General features: G+C 33.9%; 1 protein-coding gene across 17 annotated transcripts in view; it reads left to right on the forward strand.

Moving 5' to 3' along the window:
• The window catches only part of LOC123550631 (FH1/FH2 domain-containing protein 3-like), a 161849-nt gene extending 138565 nt beyond the window's left edge, over nt 1–23284 (forward strand). For 10 of the 17 annotated variants that reach the window (XM_053545328.1, XM_053545319.1, XM_053545334.1 and 7 more), the window contains 10 exons: nt 789–944; nt 1354–1539; nt 2656–2775; nt 4410–4571; nt 5007–5128; nt 5938–6012; nt 6672–6864; nt 10806–10959; nt 11377–11544; nt 17865–23284. In XM_053545328.1, coding sequence (XP_053401303.1) covers nt 789–944; nt 1354–1539; nt 2656–2775; nt 4410–4571; nt 5007–5128; nt 5938–6012; nt 6672–6864; nt 10806–10959; nt 11377–11544; nt 17865–17932 — 1404 coding nt within the window. In that variant the 3' untranslated portion in view covers nt 17933–23284. Of the gene's footprint in view, nt 1–788; nt 945–1353; nt 1540–2655; nt 2776–4409; nt 4572–5006; nt 5129–5937; nt 6013–6671; nt 6865–9069; nt 9581–10805; nt 10960–11376; nt 11545–12245; nt 12282–15016; nt 15049–16698; nt 16754–17864 lie in introns of those variants that run through there. The other 7 variants (XR_008371279.1, XM_053545326.1, XM_053545325.1 and 4 more) reach the window with 7 other exon arrangements.
• Nucleotides 23285–24441: the final 1157 nt, after the last annotated feature.

The following is a 24441-nucleotide window of genomic DNA, read 5'->3' on the forward strand; positions in this document are numbered from 1 at the left end:
GATCTTTATATCTGTTACATGTGAGCAAGTTGTCAGGTGGGTGTGTGGAGTCTTTTCTCCATGGTGTTTCTCCACCAGTGAAGGTAGCAAGTTGCCATATGACCTAAAATTAATGTCAGTGGTACTTAAAACGTGGCAAAAAGTACTGGGGTTAAATTACAAGAAATTTTATCACCAGCATCCAAACCAGTATATGTTACATTTTCTTTTTAGCACTAACAGTTTTAATTGTGACTAATACCATTGCAGAAGGTTACGGGTATATACTATATATATATATACACTTTGTGGTTATTAATATCTGTATTTTGTACAGCATGTTATGTAACTGTTTAACCTATGACATAGTGTTTCTATTGATGATAGATTCAAGAACTTGTTTTCTTAGAGAAATTGTATCTTAATTGCTTGTTAATCAGAAACTGCAGTTATCGTTTCAGGTTCAAAATTAATTTAGATTTTCTTTTGCTTTAATATAATGTTAAGTACAGCTAGAAATTCTTAGCTCAATGACAGTATTTATGCAAATAAACTTGAGTTTTGTATTTTGATTACTGACATGTAGGAATTAACACTAATCAGGTAGAAGTGTGTCAATTACTGATCAATACTTTTTCAGAGGAGGACTAGATGTCTTTAAAGTGAAACTAACGTGTATCAAAAATGAAAAAATGTCAAAATTTGAACTTTACTTACCTGGAAAAGACACCTAGTCATGCCTTTAGTGTTTCTGTGTGCATGTTTTTATATTGAATGTCCAATAATGTTCTGATTATTTCTGATTTTAGCGACAAGAGGCTGCTGGTAAGAAAGAAATCACTGTATTGGACCCGAAACGTTCAAATGCCATCAACATCGGTCTCACAGTCCTACCCCCTCCAAGAACAATTAAAGCTGCAATATTAAAGATGGATAACTCTATCATGAACAAAGAAGGCATTGAGGTGGGTTCTTGAACTTGAATATTTTCAAAATGATTGGAAAGAAATTTTGATTATATTGTAAGCTTAAGGTGTTTATATCTCTGTCATGTGTTCTGTGTCTTCAATAGAAAACAGTGCAACATTGCAATGTAAACCAAATGGCACTGGGCAGTTTCCGGGCAATTATGTATTCTGGAACACCATTGTTGCCCATTGATGTATTTGACTCCCTGTATACCGGCCAAGGAGTGTCAAATTTGTGTACAAGGAAAACTATTGAACGGAATTTAGCCGAGTCTCATTATGGATTAACTACCTTAAGGCACATTTTGAAGAAATAATTGGGGATTGAAATCGTTCAAGAATCAGTAAATTGGATTAACCATAGTATCAATTAAAACTCCAGTTTATCCTGTGATTCATTTTTCAGAAAATTCTGACGACAATGATACCGTCTGACGAGGAGAAGACAAAGATTCTTGAAGCCCAGCTTGCCAACCCTGACATCCCATTGGGTACCGCTGAACAGTTCCTGCTCACATTGTCCTCCATCAGCGAGTTACAGGCTCGACTGAATGTATGGCTCTTCAAGCTGGATTATGAAACCATAGAATCAGTAAGTTTATCAGTTAACTACAATACGTATATTTGTTTGTGCATACTTCATCATTGGTGCATAGAACTACTGGTGGGAACTGCTTCAACAGTTTTAGGTGGAATGCAATGAAACTTAACACATGTGATAACCATATGGCATAAATATGAGTGATGTAGTGCTTTTTTAGGGTCAGTTTAGGCATTGCAGATATATGCACCCTTGGACTTCTTCGAAATGTCTTATTTCCTCTAACAAATCTTGGATTGCATGGGTATTATTTACTGTCAGTTTTAGCTTTAGTTTCACTTGTAGTTTGTAAAGTGACTGAGGCTATCATTTAAGTACCATAGACAAACTTCAAAATAAATAAAAGTATTATACTGAGAGGATTTTGCAGTGATACCATTTATACGAATGTGACACCTATAAATAAAACTCTATCATCTTAAGAGGATAAAATAAAATGTTTCTGAAAACTGACAGTTCATGACAATACAAGTGCTTTGATATTTTTCCAGTTTTATAGTGAGCATATGTTTATGCAGAATACCTGCTTGAAAACTTGACAGATTTGGGACAAAGTATATGACTTACAAAATCATCTTTCATTGTTTTATGTACTGTGAAATCAGTAATATTCATGAGGCACTTATTTTGTGGATTCACAAATCCACAAAATTGAATGTCAGCAAGAAGTAAAATTTCTATTCATTTAAAATCTACAAGTTCATATCCTGATGAAAAAAAAAAGTCTGTTTTGTCTAAAACTGTGGAACTTTATGCCCACAAAGTTAAGTTGTCCAGCATCTCGTTGGTGCAACAAGAAGTTGTGAATCAGCTTCTGGTCTCTTTGTTCATGCTTCAACCTTTAGCCTGCAAAATTTCTAAAATGGACTTGTCCATCATTCAGTTTGGGCAATACCATTCATTATTCCAAGGGGTGTTCACTTAAAATTTACTGACTGAATAGGGAACAGTGCAGACTATGATTAGCCTGCACGGAAATGCAGGCTGATCTTGGTCTGCACTGGTCACAGAGGCAGAATCACTTGCCGCCAGCAGGCTAAAGGCTAATTATATATACATGTACTGCTGTTGAAGTTGATTTTAGTCATTTGGCCCATTCTATTACAGGAAGTTGCAGAACCATTGATGGACCTAAAGAAAGGTACAGATGAACTGTATGACAACAAAACATTCAAATATATCCTGTCAGCCATACTCACCATTGGAAACTTCCTCAACGGAGCTCAGGTATGCATTGTACCCAGAACATGCTTGTAAGGTTGCAAGAAGGTTGACATTTTAGTGAAATTTACATATAATAAAACAGTGCTACCAAGTCTTTAGCTAAAGGTCATCATAAAGATTGGTCCCTGGCAACATGAGGTCCTAAACAGATGGTGAGGCACACCGGGTCAGCTCAAAAGATGTAAAGCGCATTTGAACGTGTTTATCATTATAAGAGCACATTATAAATCTGGTATAATATGAAAGTTAGAGCGCAAGATTTTCAGGTGTGAAATCATTCGTTTGAATCCTTGGTGAGGTATATTTAATGGTAGACCGAAGACATTACATATACAGTCATTTGTGTTCCTACTCTGGTTCATGTGGAGAAAAGCCCGCCTGCTTAGCTCAGTAGGTAGAGTGTAGATCTATGGATCGCGGGGTCAGGAGTTCTACGTGATGATTTGATAAGAGACATTGTGTCTGAAATCATTCGTCCTCCACCTCTGATTCATGTGGGGAAGTTGGCTGTTACTTGCGGAGAACAGGTTGGTACTGGTACAGAATCCAGGAACGCTGGTTAGGTTAACTGCCCGCCATTACATGACTGAAATACTGTTGGAAAAATGGCGTTAAACCCAAAAGAAACAAACAAAGCCCGTCCGCTTAGCTCAGTAGGTAGAGTGTAGATCTACGGATTGCAGGGGTCAGGAGTTCTACGTGATGATTTGATAAAAGACATTGTGTCTGAAATCAATCGTCCTCCAACTCTGATTCATGTGGGGAAGTTGGCAGTTACTTGCAGAGAACAGGTTGGTACTGGTACAAGATCCAGGAACGCTGGTTAGGTTAACTGCCCGCCATTACATGACTGAAATACTGTTGGAAAAATGGCGTTAAACCCAAAACAAACGAACAAAGCCCGTCCGCTTAGCTCAGTAGGTAGAGTGTAGATCTACGGATTGCAGGGGTCAGGAGTTCTACGTGATGGTTTGATAAAAGACATTGTGTCTGAAATCATTCGTCCTCCAATTCTGATTCATGTGGGGAAGTTGGCAGTTACTTGCAGAGAACAGGTTAGTACTGGTACAGAATCCAGGAACGCTGGTTAGGTTAACTGCCCGCCATTACATGACTGAAATACTGTTGGAAAAATGGCGTTAAACCCAAAAGAAACAAACAAAGCCCGTCCGCTTAGCTCAGTAGGTAGAGTGTAGATCTACGGATTGCAGGGGTCAGGAGTTCTACATGATGATTTGATAAAAGACATTGTGTCTGAAATCAATCGTCCTCCAACTCTGATTCATGTGGGGAAGTTGGCAGTTACTTGCAGAGAACAGGTTGGTACTGGTACAGAATCCAGGAACACTGGTTAGGTTAACTGCCTGCCGTTACATGACTGAAATACTGTTGGAAAAATGGCGTTAAACCCAAAACAAACAAACAAATCATGTGGGGAACTCGTGAGTTATTTATGGAAAATAGGTTGATACTATTAAGGAATGCTGCTTATGTTAACTAACTGTGCACAGTATATAACTGAAATGATGTTGAAAAATTGCATCATACTCGACAAAGGAAACAAATTCTGTACCAGAAATTGCTTTTTTTCTGCCGTTTTCTGTTCGTTAATGCTCTTAACTATCAACTGATTTCAGGTTAGAGGTTTCAGTATTGAATACCTGTCAAAAGTACCAGAGGTGAAGGACACTGTACATAAACATTCAATCTTACACCATCTCTGTACTATCATCATAGAGCAGTTTCCAGACAGCACAGATTTGTATTCAGATATAGGGCCAATTACACGATGCTCAAGGGTAAGTTGGCACAGATTTAAATTCACATATAAGGACAATTACATAAAATAGTTAATAATTATATCTTTTTTATTGTGACAGTTCACAAAAATAAATTTTGGTCATAGATCAGGGCAAAAAAGAAAGTCAACAAAACACCCATAATTCAGTGCTATAGAAAATAACATATTTTTATCAATAATATTTTCTAAGACAGGTACATCTGAAGTAGTTAAAGTAATATTTTGTTTTTTTTTTTTATTTCAAGATACAGTCAAAATAAATTTCATTTGTATTTTGATTTTGACTTAAGAAGTGAAGTAATTTTCTTTTATCGTATGTTTATATGCTGGAAAAATTCATTGCTGTATAAGGTGACGGGTTTATTACAAAATGAAGTCATTAAATGTTTGAAATGTAATGAAACGGTATTAAAGCAGTTTTCTGTATTTACAGGTTGACTGGGATGTACTGTCACAGAAGCTTGACAAGTTAGAGTTAGATTGTAAGGCATCATGGGACAATTTACGTGCAATAATAAAACATGACGGCAGCTCAAACTCACAACTCAAATCCAAGTAGGTCACAGTTGTATCATTTATTATGCTATTTGTACACTATTAATGGATATAGTGACAACAGAAAAAGTGCCTTCAGTGTTCCGTACTGGTACTGATGATAAACTCCAACAGAAAAGGAGGTTTTTTACCTGTAACTTTTTTATTTCTGCAAATTGTTATCAATGATTGGTATCAAAATAAATCAGAGCTCTTACTGAATAACTGACATAATTTAAATTTTTATTTAGTAAGCAAACTCACAAGAAGTGAGGCCCTAAAGGGGTATATAAAATGGGGACTGTACGAACGTTGACTGATGATAAATTCGACCACTTTGTCATTAAAAAAAAATCTCCATTGTATTATATTGAAACTTTCCCCAAAACGTTGCAACAGTTATTCCCGATCAAGTAATGAAAAGTGACCTAATGTCAGGCCTTCATGTGTTGAAAGTGAGCATGCGCAAAAATACATCCTCTACCCCAGTATTTTTGGATAAATATTTTTAAACAGACAAATGAATGTCATTTATTTATACAGATTATTTACCAATTTTGTTTTTGTTTACACCAGTTTGTGTTGTAAGTGGTTGCTATTAGACGGCATGTTCAGTTATACAAAAAAACAATTGCAATTGAATTATTTGAAGGTGGTCGACATTATCATCTGTTCGAGTTTATCATCAGTACCAGTATGACTAAAAGTAGTAAAATGGTGACTGTTTAGTATGTTCATTATAGAAATAGAATTTGTACCTGTAAATTTGGGTCATACTTAACTGAGTTACAGTATTTGTACGTTTGTCAGTGTTTATTGTTATATTACAGAATGTCAGAATTTTTGGGAGATGCTGCTGAAAGAATTATGATTCTACAAATTGTTCATAAAAGAATCTGCAACAGGTATATTAAACATAAGTCAGAGATATGTTTGTTGCACTGTTGTATATGACGCCCGTACTGGCTTTTCGAAAAAGCAGGGGGCTTTTATAGCTGAGTGGTTAAGGTCACTGACTTGGAATCACTTGCCCATCTCTGTGGGTTTGAATCCTGTTATGAATATCATTTGAGTCTGCTGTCGTGCTGGCTTGTGGAAGGTTGGTGGTTCTGTCCAGCTGACTTATGGAAGGTTGGTGGTTGTATTTAAACTGCCCGAAGTAATATGCTGAAGGCACCTGTGACCTTCCTACCCCATCCCCTCTTTAAAACTCTTCAAAATATACAAGTGCAGGAAGTATACTCAAGTTGGAGTCTAGCATTCTTCACAGGTAAGAATAAACTAAAGGAGCAAAAAGAAGAAATTGGGGGATTTAAATGATATAGCTAACTTATATTTGTTCCACATCAAAAAATGTTACGAATACCCTGCAAATTCTTAACGGTTATAAAATAAATATTGTCAGTTGTGTATAATCGACTTACAGTTTTCATAAAATGAATGATCATACAATAATTGTAGGTGTATCTGTTAATAGTTACATGTACTATATAAAATATCAGACACAGTAGAATCATTATAATTGTTAGTTTCCTTTAGATAGATTATTTTCTTTTGTTTTTAGATATCACAAATTGTTACTGTATATGGGTTTGCCATTGTACCAAGCCAAGGACCTCAAAATCAACCATTTCTGTAAGATAATCAGTGAGTTTGCTCTGGAATACCGAACTACACGAGAAAAAGTTGTCCAACAGATGGAAAAGAAAGCCAACCAACGGGAGCGTAAAAAGACGCGAGGAAAAATGATTGTTGATGTAAGGGTCTATTTACTTTTTTATGCAGATTGTAAGCTTTTAATGTGTATCTAACTTTTGTCCTTGCTTTGCTTTCCGTGTGGGGATGTGCAGTGGTGATCATGTATTGACAGGGCTCAAAAATCACTGTACATAATACTCATAGTGACATTCTTTTTTAGGAAAAAAACATAACATAATACAGTTGTATTATGCTTTTATGGCAGATGTTTTTCTGACAGATAAAACATTAAATTTTGTTATAAATATTATATTAGAACATACTGTGAAACTATAAATTCTGTATATTTGGCCAAAACGGCTAATTCTTATTGATATGACTTTGTAGATTTGATTTTTAGCTCACCTGAGCACAAAGTGCTCAAGGTGAGCTTTTGTGATCGCCCTGTGTCCGTCGTCCGTCCGTCGTCAACAATTTGACTGTTAACACTATAGAGGTCACAATTTTGGCCTAATCTTAAGAAACTTGGTCAGAATGTTACCCTCAATAAAATCTTGATCGAGTTTGATATTGGGTCATCCGGAGTTAAAAACTAGGTCACCAGTTCAAATCAAAGGAAAAGCTTGTTAACACTCTAGAGGTCACAATTTTGGCCCAAACTTGGTCAGAATGTTACCCTCAATAAAATCTCGGATGAGTTCGATATTGGGTCATCTGGGGTCAATAACTAGGTCACCAGGTCAAACACTCTAGAGGTCACAATTTCGGCCCAATCTTAATGAAACTTGGTCAGAATGTTACCATCAATAAAATCTTGGATGAGTTGGATATTGGGTCATCTGGGATCAGAAACTAGGTCACCAGGTCAAATCAAAGGAAAAGCTTGTTAACACTCTAGAGGTCACAATTTTGGCCCAATCTTAATGAATCTTGGTCAGAATGTTACCCTCAATAAAATTTTGGATGAGTTCGATATTGTGTCACCTGGGGTCAAAAACTAGGTCACCAGGTTAAATCAAAGGAAAAGCTTGTTAACACTGTAGAGGCCACATTTATGACTGTATCTTCATGAAACTTGGTGATCTTAAGGTCCAGTTTGAATCTGGGTCATGTAGGGTCAAAAACTAGGTCACCCGGTCAAATCAAAGGAAAAGCTAGTTAACGCTCTAGAGGCCACATTTATGACCGTATCTTAATGAAACTTGGTCAGAATGTTAATCTTGATGATCTTTAGGTCAAGTTCAAATCTGGGTCAGGTGGGGTCAAAAACTAGGTCACTAGGTCAAGTCAAAGGAAAAGCTTGTTAGCACTAGAGGCCCCATTTATGACTATATCTTCATGAAACTTAGTCAGAATGTTAATCTTAATGATCTTTAGGTCAAGTTTGAATCTGGGTCATGTGGGGTCAAAAACTAGGTCACTGGGTCAAATCAAAGGAAAAGCTAGTTAACACTTTAGAGGCCACATTTATGACCATAATCTTAATGAAACTTGGTCATCTTGATGATCTTTAGGTCAGTAGGTCAGGTGAGCGATACAGGGCCTTCATGGCCGTCTTGTTTGAAGATATGTTCAAATGAATGGAAATTTTATTGAATTTTGTTTGTTGGCAAATAATTTTGTTGATTGACACAACCACATAATTCACAAAAATAAGTGCCTTGCTAATATAAATGAGTTCACTGTATACTTAAAAAACTATGTGAGGATTGTTGAGCCCTGTTCTAACTGAATCTGATACTGTTCTGTATTAAATCACCTTCTCCTTACAGCTTACCCTGAATGCTTTCCACTCTAAACCTACGCAGCCTGTCAATTTGTGGGTAAAGTCTGCAAGAGTTATTTCCACTTGTTATTTCATTCAGTTAAAAGTTTGAAGAGCAGTGTCCTTTATGAAAAATATTTTTACTTTTATACACATTCATTCAATAAAATCTTTGTAAAGATTTGAGGAGAGATTTATTGAAAAAATCTGTAAATAAAGGACATTGTCTTGTGAAAAATGTAACAATTTTCTTGATTTCATTGTTTTTGAAAATGTTTTACTCGAAAAGTACTGCATGTCAGCAGTTGTTCTAATATTAAAGATTTATTAAATTTATAATAAAATCTTTTTTTTTCCCCTTTAAAGAGTATTTCCAAATGATCAGTACATCTATAGCTTGTTCAATTCTGTCTTTCCTTTCTACATTTTCCAAACCTGGTTTATATTTTGCGTTGTTGCTAGTTGTGGTTTGTATTTTTTATGTGTTTTGTTTGCGCAGCTTACACTGCCGGATGGCATTGATGGTAAAATAAAGAAGGCAAGTTGTGATGAACAATTTAACATAATCACAATCATTCATTCATAGACATCATCTTTTCAGTGCCGATGGTTTTTGCAGTGTTGAGAATCATTTTCAGAATGAATTTTATTTCTTTTTACCTGTTTTAAATTGGTACTGGCCATTGTTTTCATGTGACAGAACTTTTAGTGACTATTTATATTTGAAGAGCTAGAGAACTGTGCCAGTTTGAGGTATCATGATTTCACTGAGTCTGTTTACTAAAGGCACCTTCACTTAGGACTGTAGTCTTGTCTTTTTCAACTAAAATGAAAATCAACGCTGGTTTGAACTTTAGTTTAAACCACACATAAGATTGCATGTATCAAGCTGTGGTTACTACTGTTAGACCGTGAAAATCAAGGCTTGCACCGAAATTAAGGGGCACTTGTGAATATGTATCAGTGGTTTTGATACCATGTTTTCTTTAATATTATGCTCTTTCCACCTTACATAAATGCAAATCGTCAGTGAAATATTTGGTTATAGTAAACTGTAAATGAACCTGTCTGAAGCATCAGCCTTTGTACAGTGACCTTAAATTTACTTTAGTCCTTTCAGTTGCGGCTTTGCCTAGAACGTCATAGATATAGATCCCTGAACTTTTAGCTTTTGCATTACATACAGTATAATGATACTTTATTTTTCTGTTCTGTCATATGAAAATGTTGGTCAGTTTGTTATGTACGTAGACTACAAATGCATTTAAATTCTAACTGGTCAACTGACTTTTATTTTTCCATTATGCTCATTTATAGCTGTCATCAGTAGAGATGATGCACCGTAATCTAAATTCTGATTTGGTGAGAAATAATCATAAAATTATATATCACATATGATAATAAAATGGTATATTGTTATGCATTAGAGTATTGTATAGCTAGATATTGTTTAAGAAATACAGTTCTGATAACACTGTTATGTTGGATGGAACTTTTTCTATACATTTTGCATGTTTTGTAAGGAAATTATTGGAAATAAGAAATTTCATTTTGACTATAGAATCGCAGTAAAATTGTTTTCAACTAAAATATATTTTAACGGTTAAAGTGGTATATTTTTTTATCATACTAATGATTAGACAAATAAGATATAAAAAACATAAGAGATTTTGAAATTAAAAATGTGGGTGAAAACATGTTTTACATGATATATTTTATGGAATTACATGCAGGGTGAAAAGGTTATTTCATATAGATTTAAAGAAGTGAAGTTTCACTGTTATATTGTATTATTTGTTCACTGTTCGTAAGTCACTTTCACGTACGTTATTGTCTACATATATGTAATAAAATAATGGTCCTTGTGATAATATGCCAGAACATGAGCATTATATTCCATATAAAGTATAAACAGTTTGTATTTCTGCTAATTATATATTTATATGTGTCCTGTAAATAATTTATGCATAATGTGACCTGTAAATGATTTACGCATAGTACTGTCATGTGACAGCAAAAATTTGTAAAATATTTTATAATATTAAGACATTTCTGTGGAGATTATGCCTCTTTGTAAATCATGAATGAATCATTGTGTTATTTTAAATACTTACAAATTCTGTCAAATAAGGTGCTAATCAGTGTTAAATATATATTTGTAAGATTGTATACATTATAATATTGTTTTAATTGTGAGCTATATTTAAAATGTTTTATTGTTGTTGTTTTTTATAGATGGGTAAATTTAAGGGCTCTAAGGGTTCAAAGAATGCCAAACCAGATGAACAGAGCGAGGAAGCATTACAGCGTGTACTTGCTAATGGTTACACAAGTGCTGATGACCGAGGGTTGCCAGGGCGGCAAGGACGTAGGAAGATGGGACCAGCAGGTTAATGTTTGACCAAATGTCTTTCTCAGAATTTTTATTTTTCGTGCCCCTGCAAAGTTTTTAGGGGAGGGTCACATAGATTTGTGTTTGTCCATATATTTCTCTGTCTGTCTGTCCAAAATTATATTATATTTATTACTGAAGAAATTACATGAATAAAGATTAATCCCCCCCACTTGTCTTCCATTTTGGGAATTGTTTGCTTATTTATGCAGAAAGAGTTTAAACTAGCAAGAAGTACAGGAGAAAAAGTTACTTTATATGAAGCATAACTGAAATTCTGTAAAAATATTTTGTAAAGTCTATTCAAAATTTTCAAAATAAATTGAATGAAAAGTAAAATTCTCTAGTGACTGATAATTTTGCCAAGGAATGATGCTTGGACAATTTGATTGTAACCATGGTGATTGGTTTCAGACAACAAAAGAAACAGTATATCACGAGGAGGTATAACTACTGACTCAGAGATGTATGATACTGGTGATGATGAAATCCTTGAAGCTTGTGTACGTACAGCAACAACACCAAGTACACGTGCACCGAGGGAACGCAGAAGGTCAAGGGGTCAAAAAGACAGAAAATCATGTAAGTATATGCGCACTGATGATAAATATATTGATTACTTGCATAAGAAACAGAATATTGAATGTAACCAGTATACTCAGAATGTATGGTTCTTGGAAGTTTGTATTAATATATAGGTTATAGTTTAATATAGTAGATCATTTTATAGAAAACATGTAAATTTTATCTTTGATAAAAACAGATATTGAAATTTTCCGATGAAAAAAGGTGTTTAAGTCAAGTTTTGTAATTTGTTTGTCTTACCTGTTTTGATAAAGTGTGTTTGTAGTTAAGTAGATGTTGTAAACAATTTCTATATACATGTATTTTATTTCCATATTCTTGCACAACAGTTATAAAAGATTTCAAGCACAAGCGTCTTATAGGCACTGCCTTTAGAAAATATCTACATTTCAGCTTTCACTGTAGTGTCACAAAATATGTAATATGTTACACATATTTCATTACTCTTTATGTAATCAAAATTACTTTTTTATGTAATCAAAAGCTATTTTAAAAATTGCCTGCTTCATTAAACTGACTGACAAAAAGCAGTCCTTTTTGTACAGTAAAACATTGCTGTAAGAATTTATCAGTCAGGTACCTTACCGGCAGTAAATTAGCAGTCTAATGCCTAAGGAATTTTCTTAGTAAAGCTCTTAAGTGTATTAATTTTATTAATGATTATGGGTTATTGAATAAAATGATTGAAACATTTGCAGACAATATGAGAATTATGCCACTATACTGATTACTAGGTAAACTTTCAACCATCCCATCTCATGTACATGCACAATGAAGTTTTCATCCCCAACATTTCAGTTATAATTGTCTTTTTCGTTTTATGTTTTCTTAAAACAGTTGGCTGAAGACACATGGTTTGCTTATCTTGTCCTATAGCTTCAGAATGGTTAGTCAAGAATCAGCAATAAACACAAGATAGCCAGTTAAATGTGTTTTGCCCGATAGCCAGTTAACTGTGTTTGGCCCAGGATCAAAGTAACTGGCACAAATTGCTAACTGAACATCATTCAAAAAGCTTTAAAAGATGCAATGTTACTACTATTTACTATCTTAGGAGACATTTTATTTACTGTGAAATCATTAACCTTTATCCTGCTAAATTTCTAAAATGGACAGGTCCATCATTCAATTAGGGCAACACCATTTATTACTCGAAGGGTATTCAATGAAAATTTAATGACTGAATAGTGAACAGTGCAGGTCTGCACTGGTCACAAAGGCTGAACCACTTTGCCAACAGCTGGCTAAAGGTTAATAATCGTGGGTGTCAAATTTTTATGCCCCCGGCATCTACTGATGCGGGAGGCATATAGTGATCGTCCTTTCCGTCCGTTCGTCCGTCCGTCCCTACGAGGTTAACCAAATGGGACCGTTTCGTCTAGCATCAATACACCTAACTAGAATGACTTGATACTAATACAGATGTAACCTGTGACCATTCCTCATCTTCAGACATCACCTGACCTCAGTTTGACCTTGACCTTGACCTTGACCTCATTTTGGACTTAGGTTGCTTTATATGGGCCATCTCTTGGTTAACCAAATGGGACCGTTTCGTCTAGCATCAATACCCCTTACTAGAATGACTTGATACTAATGCAGATGTAACCTGTGACCATTCCTCATCTCCAGACATCACCTGACCTCAGTTTGACCTTGACCTTGACCTCATTTTGGACTTAGGTTGCTTTATATGGGCCATCTCTTGGTTAACCAAATGGGACCGTTTCGTCTAGCATCAATATCCCTTACTAGAATGACTTGATACTAATGCAGATGTAACCTGTGACCATTCCTCCTCTTCAGACGTCACCTGACCTCAGTTTGACCTTGAACTTGACCTTGTTTTGGACTTGGGTTGCTTTGTATCGACAAGGATGCCACCGGGGGCATCAAGTGTTTATTGAACGCAGCTTCTTGTTTATTTTGCGGTTGTGCCAGTTCACAAAATTGATTACCAGCTAATAAATAAAAGGCTTAAGCCCGTTAATTTTATATTCAGTATTTGAAATCCTTGAATTTGTATCCCACCTTTTGTCTAAAACAATGAAAATTACTTGCCCACAAAATTAAATGATTTCACAGTATGAGTAAAACTAAGAAGCTTGGATCTCGCGTAAATTATAAATATATGAAGATAAACATATGTTTCCTCTATACATTTAGATGGATTATTTAAAAACGTTAATTAAATGCACACCATGTTGTTACAGCCACTTCCCAAATAGTGTGACATTTAAAGTTTGTTCCAATGGCTAATACCTAGACACAACTGAGAAATGTTGAATTTCATCTATATATCCATGTTTTTGTTCCTTGTTTGTGTGTGTTGTTTTATGTTGTGATGAAGTGATGTGTTTGTCCAGTAGCGCTTAAACTATCAGACATTGAGAAGGAAGAATTTTGGCGTCATATTAAAGGTTAAAAATAGACCTTTCTATTAACTTTGAGAACACCCCTTGTAGGTTTTAACAGCAATAAAAAATGTACAAGGCAGGACCAGGATCAAATCATTCATGTATATTTTATGGTAATTCTGCCAAATCTTTCAGTACTGTCGAATTTTTTAACATATGCTGTGAAATCCTGGAAAAAAAACAAACCTTTCTGTCTCAAGAAAAAAACTTTCTTTGATCTTAAATGTCATCAGTTTTGATAAAAAAGTACAAGAAGAAATTAATCCTTCAGTTTTTTTGTAGGGATAACGCATGTTTTTTCATGTTATAACGTCTGCAGAATCCTGAGGGATTGGTTGGTGCCCGAGCCCGTAGGGCGAGGGTACCAACGTATCCCGAGGGATTCTGAAGATGTTATAACACGAAATGAACATGTGCTAACGCTATTCTAGCATAAAACGCGGAGAAAACTAATAAATGAATACATTCTCCCTCAACGTCATCAAATTTCCATGAAATGCACGGGAATATCTGAGTTGTTTTTTTTTTTCACGTTGACGTCATTTCCATTTGAATTATCCGTTTTGGGGCCATAATACGTTTATGCTTTGCCACGGAAAGCGCATGTATAAAAAGGTGTTATTACAGCACGTGAGCCCGAGAATCTCTCTGTTAACACATGTTTTCTCTCTTGTTAAAACACCCCCGAAAAGTGACAAGAACAGCAGTTTTATGCTAGAAAGTATAAAAAAAAGAAACAAGAAAATAGGGTTGGAGATGGGGGTCCATTTTGATGAAGCATTTTGTATTAGTGGACTAGATGTTACTGCATGTTGTCTTGTGTGGTTCAAATAGTTCTTGTTTATGTATGTTTCTTCACTTTTTCAACATAAATTAAAGTATGTGTTCAAGTTTTATCTGTAAAGAAAAAAAAAGCCTTTGAATTAAAGAAAGACTCGAAGTTGATCATTAAAACATAGTCCAGTCCTGAAATATATAAAGTCATTTTAAGTTATTGTTAGACATTACCTTTTGTAAAACATAGTAATTTCCAATGGTTGAATTACTTTCAGTCTTGGATAGGGATAGTGATACTGAACATTGGGTAAAGACTGAGTGAATAGTGTTACTATGACAAGTGTTACCATGGCAACCAAATATATTTCCCTGCTTTCATGTGTTTACAATTTTTATAAATTTCTTTGTTTGCTGATGAAACTTGTGGCATTTTTTTTTAAATTAAAGTCCTGATATAGTGAGAGAAATGTCTGGATGCCATGGTAACCATTAAAGATCTATTTTATTCTGCCATCTGTTGTTGCTAAGGTTATGTTGCACAGAATTCACTAGTTCAGGCTATGTTATTGTAGATGTTAGTTTCACAGAGTTGTGTTTTGTTGTAAATATTATAGTAGGTTAATTCACACACAGTTTTTAGTCTTTTTTATTTGTAGTGAGTTTGAAAATAAATTCACCTATGAAATAGTGAAGATATTAAAATGAAAACAGTACCACTTGTAGTAATATTAACATTATTAGGGAGAGTTAGTTATTTTGCAAGTAAAGAACTGCCCCCCCCCCCCCCGCCACAAAAAAAAATCACTTTTATAATTTAACAACTTAATGAATTGTTTCGTAGGTGAATTTAATTGTTAGTTACATATAAATTTATATTTATTTCATATTGTAGACTACCTCTGCTTAAATGTTGTTCATATAATACCATGTTCCATGCTTTATTTTTGTATCATCTATGCAGCCATGGCAGGCCATAACAGATGAAAAAAAATCCAAATAGTTCTGCTTCCTATACGTAATATATGTACACAGAGTGAACATTTTTTGTGACACTTAAATTTGCACACTATTTTGTACTATTAATTACAGAGAATGGAAATATGGTGATCAGAAATTTGTTGATAATGCTTACTTTAAATGTTTTCCATGGTGATAGGTCTAATGCTTTTAGGTTGAAATATCACCAAAAACTGTGTGTTCACAATGAGTGATGCAAGCTTGTATAAAACAAAAAAGAGTTTTTCTTTGAAAAAAATAAAACAACAACAACAGCAGCTTCAGTAATTCACCAAATAATTGCAACAGAATGTTTAATATATGAGCCGTTCCATGGGAAAACCAACATAGTGGCTTTGAGACCAGCATGGATCCAGACCAGCCTGCGCATCCGCGCAGTCTGGTTAGGATCCATGCTGTTTGCAGACAGTTTCTCTAATTGCAGTAGGCTTTAAAAGCGAACAGCATGGATCCTGACCAGTCTGCGCGGATGCGCAGGCTGGTCTGGATCCATACTGGTCGCAAAGCCACTATGTTTGTTCTCTCATGGCGCGGCTCAATTATAATAGTTAAGAATCATCTTGTAATACTTAGTAGAGGACTTATATGTTTAGAACAATAATGTAAAATTTATTTAAAAATTTGTTTACATATTTGTTTTGAAATCTTTGATTAATGCAGCTTAGAAAAGTATTTAAATAGGTCTTTAGATCATGAACTCGAAGTCAGAAAAATCAGATGTAAGATTATGGTTTCATCTGCTGTGGCGTTTTGAAAGTTACGTCACAAATATAAAACATTTTATCAACTGTAATCAAGTCATATAATATCTTCTCTGTTAGCTCAGTGATTGGAGAATGGAGAAATTGCAAAGTCAGAATTTGAATTATAGGTTTTTAACATACTAACAGCAAAAGAGCTTTCTCGCTAATAAAAGAGTTTTTACCTTGTCGCTTTTCAGTGAGGCGTGAGTTCTTTTCGATAGACAGATACATAACAACATAATAGTTCTAGGTGTAAGTCGCTGAGTTGATGGAATAGAGCTGTGTTCATAGAGCTTTTTGGCTTGTGCAGATTTTGTTTATGCATTTCAGGGCCTTTTTCAGAATTTCAGGCCAAGAAGGCATTGGCATGACATCAAGTTACTTTTTATAAAACAAAATTGTTATAACTGGTTTTGAAATGGACTAGGTTTGTGCCTGTCTTACTTTCTTGGGTGGGGGGGGGGGGGGGGGGGGAAATGAAAACTTAACTTCTTTTATACTGCTTTTGGCAAAATAGTACATTGTACTGTTATCTTTTCTTGTCATTTAAATCAGATTTTAGCAGTTTTGTTATCATGGATGCAAGTTTATATTTAAGATGATTAACTGAAAGATGTATTAACACTATTTCATGATTCATAAAACAAAGTCTAGTGGTTTATCATATCCATACATAATTATTTGAATGTACCGTTCATTTTGCAGTTTTGCTCTGCTTCAGAAATTTGTTTCGGCTAGTTTTTTGGAATTATCTGATTCAGCACTCTGTATTATTATTTGTATTATTTACTTTGTTACAAACGTTTGTGCCCCTAACTGATAAATACCTAACTTCCCAAACTATTTTTAGTAACTGTTTCCCTTTAACAATATCTCAAGTAAACTTTGCCATACTAAACAAAAAGTATGTTGTAAGTGTATTAAGAAGTTTTTAGAAGTAACTAATGAATTAAAGAAATAATGCAACAGTTATTTTTATATAAAAATGTTTTAACTAAATGGTCAATGGGATGGGACTGTAGATCAGTTAGCAGTAACCTGTGGTTTCTGGTGTTGAATCAAGACAAAGCTACTGGTTGCAAAATCTGCTTTTTATAATAGAAAACAATAAAAAGTACTTTTTTCAGGCTTATGCTATACCAGTATAATTTAGCTGGATTGCATATTATATCATTTTATGAAGTTCTTTCAAATGGCATGGCTATAAAATTGATAAGTTACCAGTTATATTGGTATTGAAGAAAACTCATACTGAAATGAATCACAGTAACAGTAGATTTTGCAAACAGGAGTTGTTTTTTTTTATTGCAATAGTGAACATTATATGATATAACAATCTGAGGTTTTTTTGTTACTTTTCCAGTGAGGCGAACATTGAAGAATGGTCTTACCCAAGAAGAAATGAGTGCAATCTCGAGTCAGAACTTTTAAAATCATCGCAGTGTTCGACTGAAACTGGTCAACTGTGACGTCCATACCTGAACTTTCCTGTACCTGATACAGTGATTGAACTGTGTGTAGTGTAAGAATAGCCATACTGTGAGAATTACTTCTTGTCATTGCTGAAGACAAGGAGATAGGTACCAGTACCTCTGTCAGAGGGGAAGGCTATCCAGGTTGTTGTAGTTTTGTTCAACATAGCAATAGTTTAAAAACATCTGCTGTACCATCATTTATATGGCTATAATCTATACTGTACTGTACCACACCATACCATTTCATTTTCTTAGTAGTTTTGGGCTAAGCATAGGAACTTTTGGTTTTGGATGAAATATTTATGTGCCATTTATTATAGAATATGATATATTTTACCTACATTGCTGATAGGCCTACCATACATGTTGCTCATCATCCTCGTGTTTAATGCTTATATTTCGTGTTTATTTAAATGAAACATGAATATTGTAGGTCATAGATTTAACATTGACTTTACATGTGTAATTTCATTCGTGTGGAGAAACAATGGAAGAAAATTTCTGTAAATGGCAAAACAGACTGACATATCACATGTTTAATAGGCAATAAAACCGTCCACATTTTTCTTGTAAACTATTTTTAGATCCACTTAAACTTTCTGCAGCAATCATTGCATTGAATTTGGAAGAATAAGTTTGTTGTTGGAATGAAATATTGACGTTATGAATACATGAAAATCTGTAGAAATCCTTCACGTGTGCAATAGGTCCAGTTTCTGTTACTTCCTAGTTGTAGGTCTCAAACTTTGTTTCTTTAAAAAGTCCTTATATCATATAGCCTCTAGGCTTATGGCTATGCTAAATTGTGTCAAATGATAAGTTTAATTATAAAGAAAATATTTGAGCTGTTTTTGTATGCAAAATATTTACAAATTTATTTTTGCAAGATTTTAATTATAGAAGAAGGAGTTTGTTGTATCCTCATGAGGGAAAAAGTTACAACTTTAAACAAAAATTTTGTCAGAAATTTATGCATTTACACAAGGCATTGCCATGGTGACTTAAGTTGTAAGATGCTACATATAGTAATGGACCACAGGACAGTACATCAGTTTTCCTTATTTATTTTTACCACATTGCTACTGCTGCTACTTTAAACTGTTACAAAGGTACCGGTATTTGTATAAAACCAAGTGTTGAAAAATGTTGCAAAGACGGGAAATATTGTTGATTTTAAAATTCAGTGAAACATTATCCAGTTTATGCCCATTAGTGAAATTTTGCTAATTTGGTGGCCTTATTTTCTGGTAAAAGATGATTAAGGAAAACTTAATAAGAGTAATATTTTTGTGATAACTGTTGTACATATTTAGGTTTACATAAGTATATCTAGGTCTTGTTTATATCTGTCTCGGAGATGTATTTGTTTTGCTGAATATATTTACATGACTCAATAGCCGTATTGCTTATTATGCATGGTTTGGATCAAATTAGAACAAATTATAATTTATTATTTATTTATTTATTGTTGGACCGGATATACAAGTTGCAGTATTTTATTTTCACCAGCGAAGAAAAGTAACACATTTAACAGTGTTTAAATACTTATGACAGGGATCGAATTTAACTTTTTTTCCAACTAGCAAAATGATGGGTTCCACTAGCAATTATTTATAAAAGCTGTTTATGTGCTAAATTTAAGTTGTTTTCTTGTTGTTTGGTTTCATATAAAAGTTCACGGTCCGGACAGGCTTGGGACTTTCTGGTTTTGAAAGTATGATACAAACCAAAGCACTCAATGATTCTTTGGACTTTTGGCTGGACATTGATGTTTTAAGTTTTTTCTCAGGTCACTGCCGGTAGTGTTGCTAGCATTTTCGAGCTCCAAGAAACATGTTATTTTCCTCTCCATTTTCGCAGAACTTTGCAAATTACAGACGTCCAAAATGAAAACAAATATTGCCTAGATGCTTACTTACATATTCGATAATTACTTTTGTAAAAAGTGACAAGCCTCTAGAAGCAGTCACGTGATTATCGGTAAAGTAACTGCCTGAAAGGAGTTTTTAAAGAGAAAAGGACAGTTTGAGTGAATTCCCCGATTTTCAAATGTGATCGCGAAAATATTTGAGTGCCATGATATTCTACTCGCATTCTTTTATTCTTACTCGAATTTGCGAGTTAGCGACCGTTAAATTCGAACCCTGATTATTAAACTGCAAATAACTTGAGCAAGGAACTTCGGACATTGTTATTGGCTACTAAATGAGGAATTACCAGTGTGCAGTATTAAGGTTTTTCCTGATTGTTTTTGAAATTTCTTTCATTTTAGGAGGTGAAGAAGTCTATATATGACTGCTTCATTATGTTGACAGTGTATATTTGTATGTAATTGCTTGCCACTTAGAACAAATAGAATTCCAGTGCTTACAAATTTATGTTTTTTGTTTTTTTTTATTTATTGTTACCATTTTTTCTTTATATATTTTTTGTTAATTTGATGCCTTTTGACATATGCAATACAATTTTTATCACTCATTTGATGTAACAAGTTGTTTGTGTTAGAATGAAATTCTGTCAATTTTACCATTAGAGTTACTGATTACTGTACAGAAATGTTTTTGTTTTCTTGTCAACATTTGAGATGCATGTGATATCCTTCTTAGGTGACTGCAAACTGTAGGACAAATTCACTAGATTGTTTAAGGTTGCATACATATTGTATGACAATACACATTCATTAGTATGTTTAAGGTTGCGAACAGTCTGGTTATCGATTTACAGCTGTGAAACAATAGTCTCAAAACGTGCTGTGAGTGTCTTTTTTTTCATGTGATCACTTTATAGTAAAATATAAAATCTCTTCTTTTATAAATTTCTTACACCACAAAAACTCTTTTGCTTGATTTTTGACTGTTTTTTCTTAATTAAACATTGTTCACGTGGGTTTTTCTCAGCTAATCTGTGTGTACTGTAAAATATTTGACATTTGTGCAAACTTTATTGAGCAAATCTGCTCAGATTTGACCTGTTTAATGTATTCACCATTTTTGGAAATGTGAAATAGGAAATGCACTGGATATACCATGTATATACTGATGCATACTTGTCAAATTCTTTCGACTTTGTGAACACTCTGAATTCCCGATAGCAGAAACTTGCAGATATTAGCAGAATAAGTTTCCAAAAATATTAGGTATTTTACAGTAATTGTTCCTGTTTAGTCCCCTAACAGTACTAGAGTAGTAAGTGAGGAATGAATTATGTCATAATATATATATCTAATTCAAAGATTACAAAACTTAGTTTTGATATCAGTGTCAGAATGAAGCCTTGTCATTGGTCAGTTTAAAGACTGAACTTAGAATCCACCAATCAGAGGCTGGATATTAGAGACTGATTTCCATTGATTGAAATCATCAGTATATGGTGTATACCTAGTCAGATGTTACAGTGTATTTTTTCAGCATTTAAACTTTACTCATTTATATGTCATTTGTTACTGTTTGTGTGTATTCCAAATATAAAGACATATAAGGTTTTAACATCAAATGTATTTGATCACAGGTACTGTGCATGCATTTATAATCTACTCAGATAATTACATATATACTCATGAACGTACATCAGTAGAGGAGATATTTTTATATGTATTTTATTACAGTCTAGTTTAAAAATGGCTTTCTTTTGATAAAATGGTCTAGTTCATATCTTCAGATTATGAATTCTAAATCAAATTGATTTATGTTCACAAATGTGCCTCGGACAGAAGATTTTGGGTATTATTGCAGTTAGTAAAGACAAAAGACTTCCACAGTTTGCCAGTTAACTCAAGTATTTCATCTGTTTTACTTAATGTATAGTATGGTAGACCTTTTTACGTGTTTCCAGTCATTGTAAGCTCATGTCAATCACATTTATATGTAAACAGTTAAGTGCTTAGCAGGTTTTTGAAATGCTCATTAATTACCTGAACGTTTTTGCCTTATTCATTTCTGATGTCATTGTTCAAACTGGGGAGCACTGAATAATCTCAAAGTAACAAAATATTCTTCTGATAAAACAGTGATGTAATATTAAGGTAGTGGACCTGTAATGATACTCAGTTATTTCCAAATTATTACGTATTCCCATTAGGCAATTCAACATCATACGGACAAAAAGTTTCTCAACATGTACATAACTTTCTGTAGAAGTCGGAAAATGCCAAAATAGCATACGTACAATGCGTAATTTGCAAAGTGTCAATATGGGTCCCCCACCTTTAAACATTTTACACTAGCTTTCTGTATGAAAAATTTATGTAAAATAATGTGACTATGCAAACTGTGTTTTCATTTTATTCTGCGTCTAACCCTTGTTTCATGTCAGTTTGATTTAGGATGAAACTACTTGTTTATATATTAAACACACAGTTTATAAACATGGCCTGTTTACAGAAATAAACAGCTTTGTGAAAACTTAATTCTGTACTTTTTTGTAAATATTTAAAAAGAAATTGAATCACATGGTTTATATTACACAGTCAGTTTCATGTCGTGTGTGTATGTATGTAGGCATAGATATGTATGTTCAATTATAAACCATGACACGGACAGACACAGACAGTGACTTTATCTAATGACATTATTAAGCTTGCTATAAAACACGCTTACCATGTTAGTTCTTTAAACATGAATAGTTTTAAATGCTTGTGTATCCTCTATAGCTCTCTAAAGAGAGTTTGTTTTATGGATTTTTTTCTAGTATATCAGATGTTGTTTTCTTTTGCACACATGCAAAGAGATTTGTCAAGTCTTTCAATGTATTGTCTTAAAATATGTTAAAGTGATCCAAAAGTTTCGAGTTGATAGTTTGTTGCGGCCTTTAGACACGCTTCCATTTGCTGCCTTCAGTTCTAGATTAAGTCTAGATGTAGTTGATAATGTATGGCAGTGTTTCACAGAAAAAAAAGGTGGTTACAAAGAGTTGTGAAGAGTTTAAGGATGATGAGTAAAATTTCATTTGAAAACTAACCCTTTAATAATTATTACAGTGTTTTACATGAAAAATAAGTGCTGAAAATATTATGTCATGAAATCAAATTATTATAAATTATTACTGCAGGATTTAACATAAACATTTTTTCATGTGTACTGAATATATAGTGGTAGATTATTTAAAGACCGTTTTTTCAGACTGTTGGAAAAGCCTGTTGTATTTAAATGAATGTGAATTGTTTGTGTGGATCACTGTCCCACATTGTTATAGGTGTGATATATAGTGGTAGATGTAATAAATTTGTTTTTTTATTTAAATATCACCACCTGCCATACTAATGTATGCATCGTTTTTGATATGATTTCAATTAAAGATTTATTTCATGTAACTTCTGGACTTGTGTTCTTTATTTTTACCAATAATGCATACTTTTATACACAAAAAAAAATCCATTAAATCTACAGAATGGGTAGAGCATATAGGCGGTTAATGTCTCAAAAGATTCAATTTCGCTCAGAATACGAAAAAAAAACGATGTATCCTCAGGACTGTCCTGTCTCTCTCTACCTCATATGGTGCTATTATTATGTCTCCGCATCTGTGGGGAGACCTATTTGGTCTGTCTGTCCGTCTGTCTGCCCTAATTACTTCTGTGAAATTACTTGTGGGATTTTAACCAAACTTTGTAGAAAGGTTCTGTCCCATTGCTAGTTGTATATATAGTTGAATGATCTTGTGTAATGGGTATGGCCCCTCATAAACGGTAACATGTTGATAGTTTGTATAGAGTGTGTTTACCAGTAAGATCTCTAAGGGCTAGATCAGCCAAGTAGGTTGAGAGTTGTGTGCCCTTGAATTACCAAAAAAAAAAAAAAAAGTACTTTTTACGCACGAGCGCCTCCATATCTGAACTAATTCTTATATTTACACTGAATATGTATACCTGTATAATCAAAGGCAAGACTCGAGTACAACTAAATTAAGCATTGTAACTCTTGTACTACAACACAGACATATATTGTAGCAATAGTGGACCAACTTGCCCTTATTTCTGCATTAAAATTTTGTTGAATAGTTATGGTGGAATACTACATCTTATTTACTTTAATGATTCCCCTTTTATTCCATCCAAAGAATTAACTTGTATCACAAACACTACCACTTCACATTTTATAGACCAGATACTGCATAAAATTATACAGTCATTATGTTGTTAAAATGAAGCAGTATTCACTCGGTCTGTATTGTGAGACGTGAGCTTTTTTTAAAGCAGCCCTTTCATGTGCTAAGCTTTTCAAAAGAGCATAAACATCAGAAACGAATACAACATGGATATACAGTCGTATAAAATACAGTCGTATAAAGCTAAGAAGACAGACTGAGTAAAAACATTAAAAGACCGGATTAATCGGTCTGTTTGTCAAGCGTTGTATCTATGATCTTAATAGCAGTATCTGCATCTCTAATCTTGAAGGAATCCGGGATGCAAAACTTGTTCCTCAAAATTTTTAAGTCGTCCATTACACTCATTTTTGAAACTGGCGT

Source organism: Mercenaria mercenaria, chromosome 6 (assembly GCF_021730395.1).
Source record: "Mercenaria mercenaria strain notata chromosome 6, MADL_Memer_1, whole genome shotgun sequence".
NCBI lineage: Eukaryota > Metazoa > Mollusca > Bivalvia > Venerida > Veneridae > Mercenaria > Mercenaria mercenaria.